General features: G+C 37.6%; 2 protein-coding genes across 2 annotated transcripts; one reads left to right on the forward strand and one right to left on the reverse strand.

Moving 5' to 3' along the window:
* Positions 1–10936: 10936 nt before the first annotated feature.
* LOC146915130 (secreted RxLR effector protein 78-like) lies at positions 10937–11407 on the forward strand. The gene has a single exon (XM_085721248.1). It carries the CDS (start codon positions 10937–10939, stop codon positions 11405–11407), a length of 471 nt encoding a protein of 156 aa, XP_085577374.1.
* Positions 11408–12872: 1465 nt separating this feature from the next.
* Positions 12873–13238, reverse strand: LOC146915131 (albumin-2-like). The gene has a single exon (XM_085721249.1). The coding sequence runs from the start codon at positions 13236–13238 to the stop codon at positions 12873–12875; it is 366 nt and encodes a 121-aa protein (XP_085577375.1).
* Positions 13239–13505: the final 267 nt, after the last annotated feature.

Genomic DNA, 13505 nt, shown 5'->3' on the forward strand with positions numbered 1-13505 from the left:
GGGCCTTTGCCAGGAGCGTATTTGCCAGGAGCTAAAGCCCTGGCAGGGTCATTTGCGATGAGCGGATTTGCTGGGTATTCTGCTCCTGGCAAAACTCCTGGCAAACGTCCATTTGCCAGGGCTTTCTGCATTTTGCCAGGGCTTCCGCCCCTGGCAAAATGCAAGATTTCTTGTAGTGATAGTTGTGAAAAAATATTTTATTTAGTATTATAAATTTTTGTTCAAATGTTTTTTTTTTATACGTCAGAGGAATCTTGATTTTAAATTGTTACCTTGCCTCAATATGTATGTTAGTTTTCTATCATTGTGTACTAGCAGTGAGTACAATATATCTAAAACTAGAGATTAGTCTGTTTAGGTCATGCCTTGAGAATAATCTCAAGAAGGGTATTTATAGTCTTTCTTGGACTTTTATTTCTGTGACTTAGGCCCCAAACAACTTAGGCTCTAAGTCAAGTTTAGAGCGTTCTATGTAACGCCGTATTTCAATTAAAACAATAAAACACGCGAATATACCAAATATTCAAGAAATAGACGCTACGTCTAACAACATCCAAACAAGCAACATGCATATATATAATATCTCAACTGTCGCAGCAGAACAAATCATATACATCCAACATATACATGCCATGGTCAACAATACATTATCTTACAAAATCCTCCAAGTCCAACATGTGGACAAATTTCAATAAAATAAAACAGAATCCAAGAAAACGACAAGACACGGTAACCTAATCAGAGCCTAAACCTACGACTCCGACCGATAGCGGGGATAACTCCCGTTATCCAAGCACTAACCGAAAGCAAGTACCAAGCGACTAATCCTGCACAACGACTACCCATCCATACAGACAGGTAGACGGTCGAAACCATTGGGGGTAAGCATTACATTAATCATAATCAACAAATAATAAACGAGCATTCAAGGATTCATACATATCACATATACATAACCATCCCTCCTAGAATACTAGCATCATATGATTATCCCCCATCACTTGCACTTCAAGCTATCACATTATTATCATAGCATAACAGACATATCTAATCTTTAATCAAGTCATCGACAAGAGTTCATCATTTATCAACATCAATCAATGAAAACATTACTCACCTCGTTACTCATCTAGCATGCTTAGTTCAACAAGTACAATCCATCATTTCAAATTTATAAGCAAGCAATCATCATTATCAAGGAATCACCACATCATAGGTATATACATATACAATGCTCACCTCATCATTATTATCAAAACAGTTATCATCAAATTGATTCATCAAGTGTATAAGCACAAACAAGTAATACATGCAATTAGTTCATAATTCAATTATTCACAACCATCAACAAAATCCACCAATGGACATATACACCAATTCACACAATCACAACAGTCACCAAATTTCTCCAATGCACAATTCATCAAGTCACATATTCAATTAAGACACAACTCATCAATCATTCAAATGCATGCAATGTTCTAGACTCTTCTAGATGCATGTGGTACTAGATCACCTCAAAGTCGTCACCTTCGATGCAACAAAAACATCGTATGTAAGAGTACACCTCCTCTCTTACAATTCACCTCAATTGGATATAAAATCAGCCACCATCAGTCATGAATGCATGAACATATGACTCGACACAATGCATATGTTCACACAATCAATTCACCACATCATCACCATCATTTTGCATACATGCATTCACCAACAATATCACCATCAAAATTAGCATGTATGAATTCACCACCAACAACCAACATTAACATGTTCAACAAACAACATAACATAAACATGTTCACCACCATTCATTCATCAAATGATCATCACCAACATTTAGTATATATGCAATCGACAACAATTCACCACCACTTAACATATATACAATCATCCATAACACTCACCATTCAATCAACATATAGTTGTCACATATATACATCTTCAATCAACTTCACATAATTATTTCAACATTCCATGTACTTTCATAAATCAAGTGAAGTGGAACAATACGACACTTTTATGATATACATCATATTCAACCATCAACAACCATCCACATATCCTCAATTAATCATATAAAACCATTCACGAAAGATTTATAAAGTAATCGGTTTAAAGGAACCATTTTCAACAAAGTTCGTCTATCATTCTACCATTTTCAAAATAATTGAAGCTATCGAACCAAAACCAAGTAAACAAGATCCAATGCCTCAACTAAGTATACCTCTAGGCCACATATAAGTGCAGTAGAGTATACAATCACGGTTTCACCGGCTAAACACGACGAATTCATGAAAATCACAAAGTTCGTCTCTCTTTATCACTTTTTAAGAAAAATCCCATTTCTAAAGCAAAACAAGTTAGATCCATCACATCATAATTTAAATACCATTAAACACCTTAATTGAACTCATAAAACTCAAGTTTCGAAGCTTGGAACAATCCATAAGGTTTGGGTCGACTTAGAAATAGTTATGCCGAATTTCCTTAAAATTTCACTAAGACCTCCTTGGAGTATTTTCATCATAACTCAAAAACCAAAAATCATTTTCAACTAGAAGGCTGATTCAAAATAGAAAAGAGGGAAAATGATGCGGGAACGAGAAACAGGGATGCTGCCACTGTGCAGCTGGCCTCGCGAGTGAATCCACAGTGAGCACCTCCTGCTCGCACCCAACTCGCCCCCAACTTGCTATGGCGAGTTGGGACAGTCCTGTTACGGGAAAAACTCATTTTTTTCACCCCAAAACCCCAATTTTGACTTCCCAAAGCTCAAATTTGATCCCAAAGTTTGTTTAAACATTTCCAAACATGAAAAGACACTCAATTTCATATAAAATTGACCCAAAATATTCTCCCAACAAAATCCACCAATTGACCCATTTTTCATTAAAACCTCAAGAACAATTCAAATTCATAACAAACTTAACAATTATGATTACCCAAGGTTTTAATCATCAACAACAACATCTCACAACATCAACAACAACAACCAATCATGAATTCATCAATAATTCATCTACAACAACATCTCTCAACAACAACAACCAATCATGGGTTCATCAATATTTCATAAATAATAACATCTCTCAACAACAACAATAATAGCCAATCATGGGTTTATCAATAATTCATCAACAACAACATTATATCTCAGCAATTTTTGAACAAAAACACAAGCATACATATATACATAACTTGAGCATGTAATTTCATCATCAACAACTCAATTAACATTCAATTCACATACCCAAACATTGCATCAAAACATAAGCACGGATTTTACCAATTAATTCCACAATAATCAATTATGCAAATAAGCACTTATGAAAAAAATTAGGGTAGAAGCTACAACTAAGTGATTATGACCAAAGACTAACCCCCTTACCTTAATTCTTCACAATCTAAAGCTAGTGCTTCACTTTAGCTCAAATCCCCTTGAATTATACCTTCTTCTAGCTCTCTCTAGCCTTCCTTCTTCAAACCATTTTCTTCTCTCGTCTTTCTCTCTCCCTCTTCTCTCCAAAATGAAAAATGATGGTAAAACCTATTTCTCTCAAAGAATAGTGTTTATATAGGTTCCACATAATTGGGCTCAACTCACAATGTCTTAATGGGCCTAACTCATTTCTATTCAAACCCAAAATGTTACTAGTCACTTAACGGTAAAATGTAATAATAACGGTCACTTACAGGTTAACGGAATAATTACCACTCTCTAGTAACTTAGTAAAATAACAACTCTCACTAAGCACTAAAAATAATCCTCAGCAAAATTACAAAATTACCCTTACTCACAAAATGACCAAAATGCCCCTAAGTCCAAAATGACTAAAATACCCCTCTAACACCGAATTCTACGAATCCAAACCAAAAATACGCACAAAGGCAAATAATCACATACGAGCACATATAAACACACAAAAATAATTAAAAATAAATCTAGCGAAAATCGGATAGTTACAACTCTCCCCAACTAAAAAGAATTTTCGCCCTCGAAAATCACCTGAAGGAAACAACTCCGGATATGAAACCTTCATCCTACTCTCCGATTCCCAAGTGGCACTCTCACCAGTCGGTCCAACCCAAATCACTTTAACCAAAACGATCTCCTTGCCACGCAAACGCTTCACATCCCGATCCTCAATCCTAACTGGCCAAGTCTCAACGGTCAAATTATCTCTTACTTCCAAATCATCCACTTGAATAACATGAGATGCATCATACACATACTTCCGCAACTGAGACACATGAAACACATCATGAAGATTCGACAAAGACGGTGGTAACGCAGTCCGATACGCTACAACCCCAACCTTCTCAATAATCTCAAATGGTCCAATAAAACGAGGAGTCAACTTCCGACACTTCAAAGCACGACCAACACCGGTTACAGGATTCACTCTCAAAAACACATGATTACCAACCTGAAACTCAATGTCCTTCCTCCTCTTATCATGATAACTCTTCTGCCTACTCTGAGACGCTCGCATCTTCTCTTGAATCATCTTAACCTTTTCCGTAGTCTCTTGCACAACTTCCGGTCCTAACAAAGCACTTTCACCTGACTCATACCAACACAACGACGTCCTACACCTCCGACCATACAAAGCCTCAAACGGTGCCATTCCGATACTAGAATGAAAACTGTTGTTGTTAGTAAACTCAATCAACGGTAAACATTCGACCCAACTGACACCTTGCTCCAACACACAAGCTCTCAACAAATCTTCCAAACTCTGAATAGTCCTCTCCGTCTGGCCATCAGTCTGGGATGATAAGCAGAACTCAACCTCAACTTAGTTCCCAAAGCAGCTTGCAAACTCTCCCAAAACTTGGAAGTAAACCTCGGATCCCGATCCGACACAATACTAGAAGGAATACCATGCAATCTAACAATCTGCTCAATGTAGATCTCAGCCAACTTCGCCACACACATACCAGTCTTGATAGGAACAAAATGTGCCGACTTCGTCAACCAATCAACAATCACCCAAATAGAATCAAAACCCTTAACAGTCTTCGGCAACGATCCAACAAAGTCCATTGATATACTATCCCACTTCCACTCCGGCACAAACAACGATTGCATCAAACCCGACGGTCTTTGATGTTCAATCTTAGACTTCTGACAAATCAAACAAGCATACACAAACTCTGCAATCTCCTTCTTTATTCTAGGCCACCAAAACAACTTCTTCAGATCCTGATACATCTTAGTCGCTCCTGGATGAATACTCAAACTACTCCTGTGACCTTCTTCCAAAATCCTTTTCTTAAGCTCAAGAACATATGGTACACAAACACGATCACGAAACATCAAAACACCGTTCTCATCCAACCTGAAGTCTCCTCCTTTACCTTAGTTAACCAACACCACTCGATCTATAAGTTCCAAATCTTCCTTATGACCATTCTTAATCTCTTCCAAAATATTACTCGTCAGCTTCAACATTCCTAACCTCACATCATCTGGCGTCAACTCACTAACCCAACTCAAATCACTAAACTGTTCAATCAATTCCAACTCTTTCACCATCAAAGTAGACATATGCAACGACTTTCTACTCAAAGCATTAGCAACAACATTCGCCTTCCCGGGATGAAAACTCAACTGAAAATCGAAATCCTTAAGATACTCCAACCATCTTCTCTGCCTTATATTCAACTCTTTTTGGTCAAACAAGTACTTCAAACTCTTGTGATCACTGAACACTTCAAACTTAGAACCATACAGATAATGCCTCCAAATCTTCAACATATACACAATGGTTGCCAATTCCAAATCGTGAGTCGGATAATTCTTCTCATGCACTTTCAACTGCCTCGATGCATAAGCCACAACCTGACGATTCTGCATAAGCACACCCCCAAGACCCATCTTAGAAGCATCACAATACACAACAAACGATTCCTTCAGATTCGGCAAAATCAACACCGGAGCTGAAGTCAACCTCTTCTTTAACTCTTGGAAACTCTTCTCACACTTAGCATCCCAAACATAAGCTTGTCCTTTCCTAGTCAACTGCGTCAATGGAAACGCCAACTTAGAGAATCCCTCAATGAACCTCCGACAATAACCTGCCAATCCAAGAAAGCTTCTAACTTCAAAAACAGACTTAGGTGATTCCCACTGCAACACCGCATCAACCTTCGACGGATCCACGACAATACCACCTTTAGAAATCACTTGACCAAGGAAACTCACTTCATGCAACGAAAACTCACACTTTGACAACTTAGCAAACAACTTCTTCTCCTTCAAGACTCCCAACACAATCCTCAAATGCTTGGCATGCTCTTCTTCCGACTTCAGATACACCAAAATATCATCTATAAACACCACCACAAAACAGTCCAGAAAAGGATGAAATATCCTATTCATATATTCCATTAAGACACCTGGCACATTAGACATTCCAAATGGCATCACAGAATACTCATAGTGTCCATACCTCGTTCGGAACACAATTTTGGATATATCTTCCGCCTTCACTCTAATATGATGATATCCTGATCTCAAATCAATCTTGCTGAACACTTCCGCATCAACCAACTGATCCATCAAATCATCAATCCTCGGAAGCGGATACCGATTCTTAATCGTCACCTTATTCAACTGCCGATAATCCACACACAACTTCATGCTTCCATCCTTCTTCTTAACCAACAACACTGGAGCACCCCACGGAGAAACACTCGGCCTAATAAACTGTTTCTCAAGCAACTCTTCCAACTGCTTCTTTAATTCACCCAACTCTGATGCAGACATTCGATACGGTGCAATCGAAATAGGACTCGTTCCTGGTACCAAATCAATTGCAAACTCAACTTCCCTCTCCGGCGGTAACTTGGTAATGTCGTCCGAAAAAACTTCTGGGAATTTTTGCACTACCGGCAAATCACCAACACCTTTCTCACTACTTTCCTTCAAGGAAGCAAACATCATAAACAAACTAGCTTCGCCGTACAAAGACTTCTTCACTTGCTCCGCGGTCAAGAACTTCCCACCTTCCTCAGCTACCGGCTTAGAAAACGTTACACTCTTGGTTAAACAATTAATATTAACACCAAAAGTCAACATCCAATCCATACCAAAAATCACATCCATATGCTTCAACGGAAGACATGCAAGATCAAACTCAAAGTTAACAGGAACCATAACACAAACCACAACCAACTGAGCCTTCCCAGCCAAAGATACCTTCCCTTGGCGGACCAAACAAACCTGAAACAACCTGCTACTCCCCCACTACACTCAAACTCACCTAAAAGAACGGAACAACACAACAAGTACCGACAGTACTTCCGTACATGTCGCATACAAACAGGAAATTCAACGAATGCTAGTCTGGACAAGACCGACCACGGCTCTGATACCAACTTGTAACGCCCTATTTCTATTAAAGCGATAAAACACGCGAATATAACAAATATTCAAGAAATAGACGCTACGTCTAACAAAATCCAAACAAGCAACATACATATATATAATATCTCAACTGTCGCAGCGGAACAAATCATATACATCCAACATATTCATGCCATGGTCAACAATGCATCATCTTTCAAAATCCTCCATGTCCGACATATTGACAAATTCCAATAAAATAAAACAGAATCTAACAAAATGACAAGACACGGTAACCTAATCAAAGCCTAAACCTACGACTCCGACCGATAGCGGGTATAACTCCCGTTATCCAAGCACTCACCGAAAGCAAGTACCAAACGACTAATCCTGCACAACGACTACCCATCCATACAAACAGGTAGACGGTTGAAACCACTGGGGGTAAGCATTACATTAATCATAATCAACAAATAATAAACGTAGCATTCAAGGATTCATACATATCACATATACATAACCATCCCTCCTAGAATACTAGCATCACATGATTATCCCCTATCACTTGCACTTCAAGCTATCACATTATTATCATAGCATAACAAACATATCTAATCTTTAATCAAGTCATCGACAAGAGTTCATCATTTATCAACATCAATCAATGAAAACATTACTCACCTCGTTACTCATCTAGCATGCTTAGCTCAACAAGTACAATACATCATTTCAAAGTTATAAGCACGCAATCATCATTATCAAGGAATCACCACATCATAGGTATATACATATACAATGCTCACCTCATCATTATTATCAAAACAGTTATCATCAAATTGATTCACCAAGTGTATAAGCACAAACAAGTAATACATGCAAATTAGTTCATAATTCAATTATTCACAACCATCAACAAAATCCACCAATGTACATATACACCAATTCACACAATCACAACATTCACTAATTTTCACCAATGCACAATTCATCAAGTCACATATTCAATTATGACACAACTCATCAACCATTCAAATGCATGCAATGTTCTAGACTCTTCTAGATGCATGTGGTACCAGATCACCTCAAGGTCGTCACCTTCGATGCAACAAAAACATCGTATGTAAGAATACACCTCCTCTCTTACAATTCACCTCAATTAGATATGACTCAACACAATGCATATGTTCACACAATCAATTCACCACATCATCACCATCATTTTGCATACATGCATTCACCAACAATATCACCATCCAAATTAGCATGTATGAATTCACAACCAACAACCAACATTAACATGTTCAACAAACAACATAACATAAACATGTATGAATTCACTAAGACCTCCTTGGAGTATTTTCATCATAACTAAAAAACCAAAAATCATTTTCAAGTCAAACTAAAGCCTATGGAAAGCTAACAAAATTATCTACAACTTTAATGTTTACACCGAAGGCTAATTCAAAATAGAAACGAGGGAAAATGATGCGGGAACGCGAAACAGGGATGCTGCCACTGTGCAGCTCGCCGTGGCGAGTGAATCTACTCACGAGGCGAGTAAGCTCACAGTGAGCACCTCCTGCTCGCACCCAACTCGCCCCAACTTGCTGTGGCGAGTTGGGACAGTCCTATTACGGGAAAAAACTCATTTTTTCACCCCAAAACCTCAATTTTGACTTCCCAAAGCTCAAATTTGATCCCAAAGTTTGTTTAAACATTTCCAAACATGAAAAGACTCTCAATTTCATATAAAATTGACCCAAAACATTCTCCCAACAAAATCCACCAATTGACCCATTTTTCATTAAAACCTCAAGAACAATTTAAATTCATAACAAACTCAACAATTATGATTACCCAAGTTTTTAATCATCAACAACAACATCTCACAACATCAACAACAACAACCAATCATGAATTCATCAATAATTCATCAACAACAACATCTCTCAACAACAACAACAACAACCAATCATGGGTTCATCAATATTTCATAAACAATAACATCTCTCAACAACAACAATAACAGCCAATCATGGGTTCATCAATAATTCATCAAGAACACATTATATCTCACCAATTTTTGAGCAAAAACACAAGCATACATATATACATAACTTGAACATGTAATCTCATCATCAACAACTCAATTAACATTCAATTCACATACCCAAACATTGCATCAAAACATAAGCACGAATTTTACCAATTAATTCCACAATAATCAATTATGCAAATAAGCACTTATGAAAAGAATTAGGGTAGAAGCTACAACTAAGTGATTATGACCAAAGACTAACCCCCTTACCTTAATTCTTCACAATCTCAAGCTAGTGCTTCACTTTAGCTCCAATCCCCTTGAATTATACCTTCTTCTAGCTCTCTCTAGCCTTCCTTCTTCAAACCCTTTTCTTCTCTTGTCTTTCTCTCTCTACCTCTTCTCTCCAAAATGAAAAATGATGGTAAAACTTATTTCTCTCAAAGAATAGTGTTTATATAGGTTCCACATAATTGGACTCAACTCACAATGTCTTAATGTGCCTAACCCATTTCTATTCTAACCCAAAATGTTACTACTCACTTAACGGTAAAATGTAATAATAACGGTCACTTACCGGTTAACGGAATAATTACCACACTCTCTAGTAACTTAGTAAAATAACAACTCTCACTAAGCACTAAAAATAATCCCCAGCAAAATTACAAAATTACCCCTACTCACAAAAGGACCAAAATGCCCCTAAGTCCAAAATGACTAAAATACCCCTCTAACACCAAATTCTACGAATCCAAACCAAAAATACACACAAAGGCAAATAATCACATACGAGCACATATAAACACACATAAAAATAATTAAAAATAACTCTAGCGAAAATCGGACTGTTACATTCTACATGTTTCTAGAAGCCTTTTGAGGCGGCTCCCTTATGAGGACGCGCCTAAGGCCGTTTTGACCCTTCTGGAGGGTGTTGTGCCGAAACGAAACAATTGTTAGGTGTTTTTAATATAATTCAATGCAAAATCTTGCAAATCGGCAAAGCAAAACACCACATGAACACTTGGGAAGACAATAAAAAAAGATTCAAGCGGCCTCTGAACACATTACAATGTGGAGAAATTCTATTATATGTCATAAGACAAGTTTCAAGGAAGAAAGCACTCAAAAAGAAAAAGAATATTTTCGGACATTAAGATGAACCCAAACACCTACCTCAGGCGCCAGGGGCCCTACCTCCGCGTGCCCCGTGCATCCAGTTATGTGAAAAAACAACTTTTTGCCGTTTTTAATATGCGGTTTCTGGGAAAAAAACTCAGTTTTCAGCTCAAACCCACTTGGAAAGTTGCATATAAATACAAGTCTTCTTATTCACAATTATTCACTCTTTAAAATGAACATTTCAAGAGAAAGACATGTGCTAGAAGTATCAAGGGAGGACTCTATCGCCTACCTTTTTCTTTGTAACTTTGATTCCTAAAGTTTCATCTCTATTGGAATTGAAGGATTTTAGGCCAATTTCCCTTATAGGGTGTCTTTACAAATTACTAGCTAAGGTATTGGCCAGAAGGTTAGCATATGTTATGAACAATATCATCTCTTATTCTCAATCGGCTTTTCTTAAAGGTAGGCATTTGGTGGATGGGGTTTTGGTGGTGAATGAGTTGGTAGATTATGCGAAGAAATCGAAGAAAGAATGCCTTATTTTTAAGGTGGATTTTGAGAAGGCGTATGATTCGATGGATTGGGGTTTTTTGGAGTATATGATGGTGAGAGTGGGTATTTGTGAGAAGTGGGTGGCTTGGATGAAGGCTTGTGTCTTTGGTGGTAATATGCCGGTGCTTGTGAATGGTAGTCCTACGGAGGAGATTTACATTCGTAGTGGTGTAAATCAAGGGGATCTGCTAGCTCCTTTTTTGTTTTTGTTGGTGGCGGAAGGTTTTAGTGGCTTGATGAGGAACACGGTTGATCGTAAATTGTTTGTGGGGTTCACCTTTGGTAATGTAGAATTTTTTGAGGTTTTAGTGGAGAATTTGCACCCCGGAAGAGTCTAGTCTTGTATGATAGGTTGGATGAATCCTCTACTCATCTCTTTCTTCATTGTGAGGTGGCTAGTTTGGTGTGGTCTAATTGGATGTTGTAGTTGGAGAATTTTTTCATTATTCCACCTAATCTATTTTTACACTGGGAGTGTTGGAGTGGGGGGGAAAAGAATTAAAAATGTCAAGAAGGGTTTGTGTTTGATTTGGTATGCTACTATTTGGATCTTGTGGAAAACTCGGAATGATAAATTTTTTAAGGATGTTGGTTTTATGGTGGATGAAATTGTGGAAGAGGTGAAAGTGTTGTCTTGGAGGTGGGTGCTTAGTAGGATGCTTTTCCCTGGTTTGTTTGTTCTATGAATGGTGTTGGAGTCCAAAATTGTGCCTCACGAGGGTTTTTAGGCATCCTTGAAGGTTGGTGCAGCTGCAAGCCTTCGTCTGCTGAGGCGTCCTTCTGATTGTGCTTTGCGGTGCTGGGGATTTCCATGTTATTTTTGTCTCCTTTTGTTCCCCAGTTTCGGCCTTAGCAAGCTTTTGGCGGCTCCGCTTTGTTGTTGTGTTGGTTATGTTGGCAGATTGAGACCTTTGGGATCTGCGGTTGTGTTTTTTAACAGCCGTTTGGTGGATTGGGTGTGAGGCAGGGGTATGCCTACAAGTTTAGTGGGTATATGTCGGCCTTTAGGTTCTAATCTGAGTTTTTTAGGGTGTGTGTTTGGTGTTCCGTATATTTGCGGCACCCCTGTTGTATTTTTTCCCTTTTGCTGCGAGATTTTGTGCACCTTGCACTCTCTCGTCGAGAATAAATTTGGCTATTAAAAAAAAAGTTAACATGAGTAACTAACCCTAATTGGGTAGGGTTCTAAGATGAACCTTTCTTTATTTGTTGGATACTTGGATCTTCTCACTCTCTATGTCTCTTAAGAGCATTAAGACTTTTTCATAAAGAAAATTAAATAGAAATTATAACATAACTGAAAGAAAACTTAAATTAAGACATACTCAGGGCTTGTGTCTGAACCTAAAAATAGAGAAAACACTCTTTTCCGAACGTTGCATATTTAATTTTATTTTTATCTCATTGGTATGGTAGACAAGATAGGGCTGCCCAAAGAAGCATTACATGCTTTCCATATCTATAAATTATAATTCTCTACGTGTATTTTTTTTTTAATTTTTTTTAAATTTTCAACACTAACAAGTACATTTTTTTATATGTAGATGACCAAATAATTCATCTCATAAACCATTGTAAATGTAATTTTTCACAAATAATATTTTCAATATAATTTATGTGGGATCATTACTTGATTTATAATAGGACAAAAATCAAATTAGTAAAAACTTTATAGAAAAATAATTAATATAGTGGGGGCACTTTCACCCAATGTACTGTACATTATCATTTATTGTAGCAAATGGAGAGGATCTCAACTTGATCACTAATTTTCATTTTTGTAGAAGTGACGAACAATTTAATCTAATATTGAAACATGCCATGAAGAGCAGGCCAATTATCACTGGTTCGATTTATTCTTCCGCCGACGATATAGTCACTTCTAGGTCCGAATCCGGCAATATTGATATGAGCATAGTAGTCTCCTTTGAAAATATAAGCTTCATGCTCAATGTGAGAAGTAAAAGGCAGTCTCAAAAACTGTACCAAACAAACAAACAAACAACTAAGATGATTGAGAGCAAATTTACTTGTTTCACAAAAATCCTTTGTATCATGGTTTAACAAGGCAGTCTCATCTCCTTTGAATATGTGAACATGCTTCTCGAGGAAATTAATTGCAGCGTCTACTCCATTTTCAAACACGGTTCCCTCGAGACAAGGAAACATGGCAGCGATCGGAATAGGACCAGGTAGTAATCATGAGTCTGTTGAATGTGGCACGTATTTTATTTTGGCACATTGATTCCCAGAGAAGATGAATGCCTTGTTGTGTTTGATGTCAAAGGCACAATCGATTCCATTTTCAAATATCGTGTTAGCTAACACTGGAAACCCATCAATAATACGATTCAGTCCATTAATAAGTTTTAAAATGTTGCGATTTTGGCCCCCCATTAAAAAAAAAGCAATTTTGGCCCATTTCGTTCAAAATTG

The sequence above is a fragment of the Medicago sativa genome, chromosome 6 (genome assembly GCF_051527215.1).
Source record: "Medicago sativa cultivar Bolivia chromosome 6, Bolivia_mono, whole genome shotgun sequence".
Taxonomy (NCBI): domain Eukaryota; kingdom Viridiplantae; phylum Streptophyta; class Magnoliopsida; order Fabales; family Fabaceae; genus Medicago; species Medicago sativa.

Excerpts from the sequence above, each read along its gene's own strand:
- LOC146915130 (XM_085721248.1), top strand. The coding sequence starts at position 10,937 with ATGAACAATATCATCTCTTATTCTCAATCGGCTTTTCTTAAAGGTAGG.
- LOC146915131 (XM_085721249.1), bottom strand. The coding sequence starts at position 13,238 with ATGTTTCCTTGTCTCGAGGGAACCGTGTTTGAAAATGGAGTAGACGCT.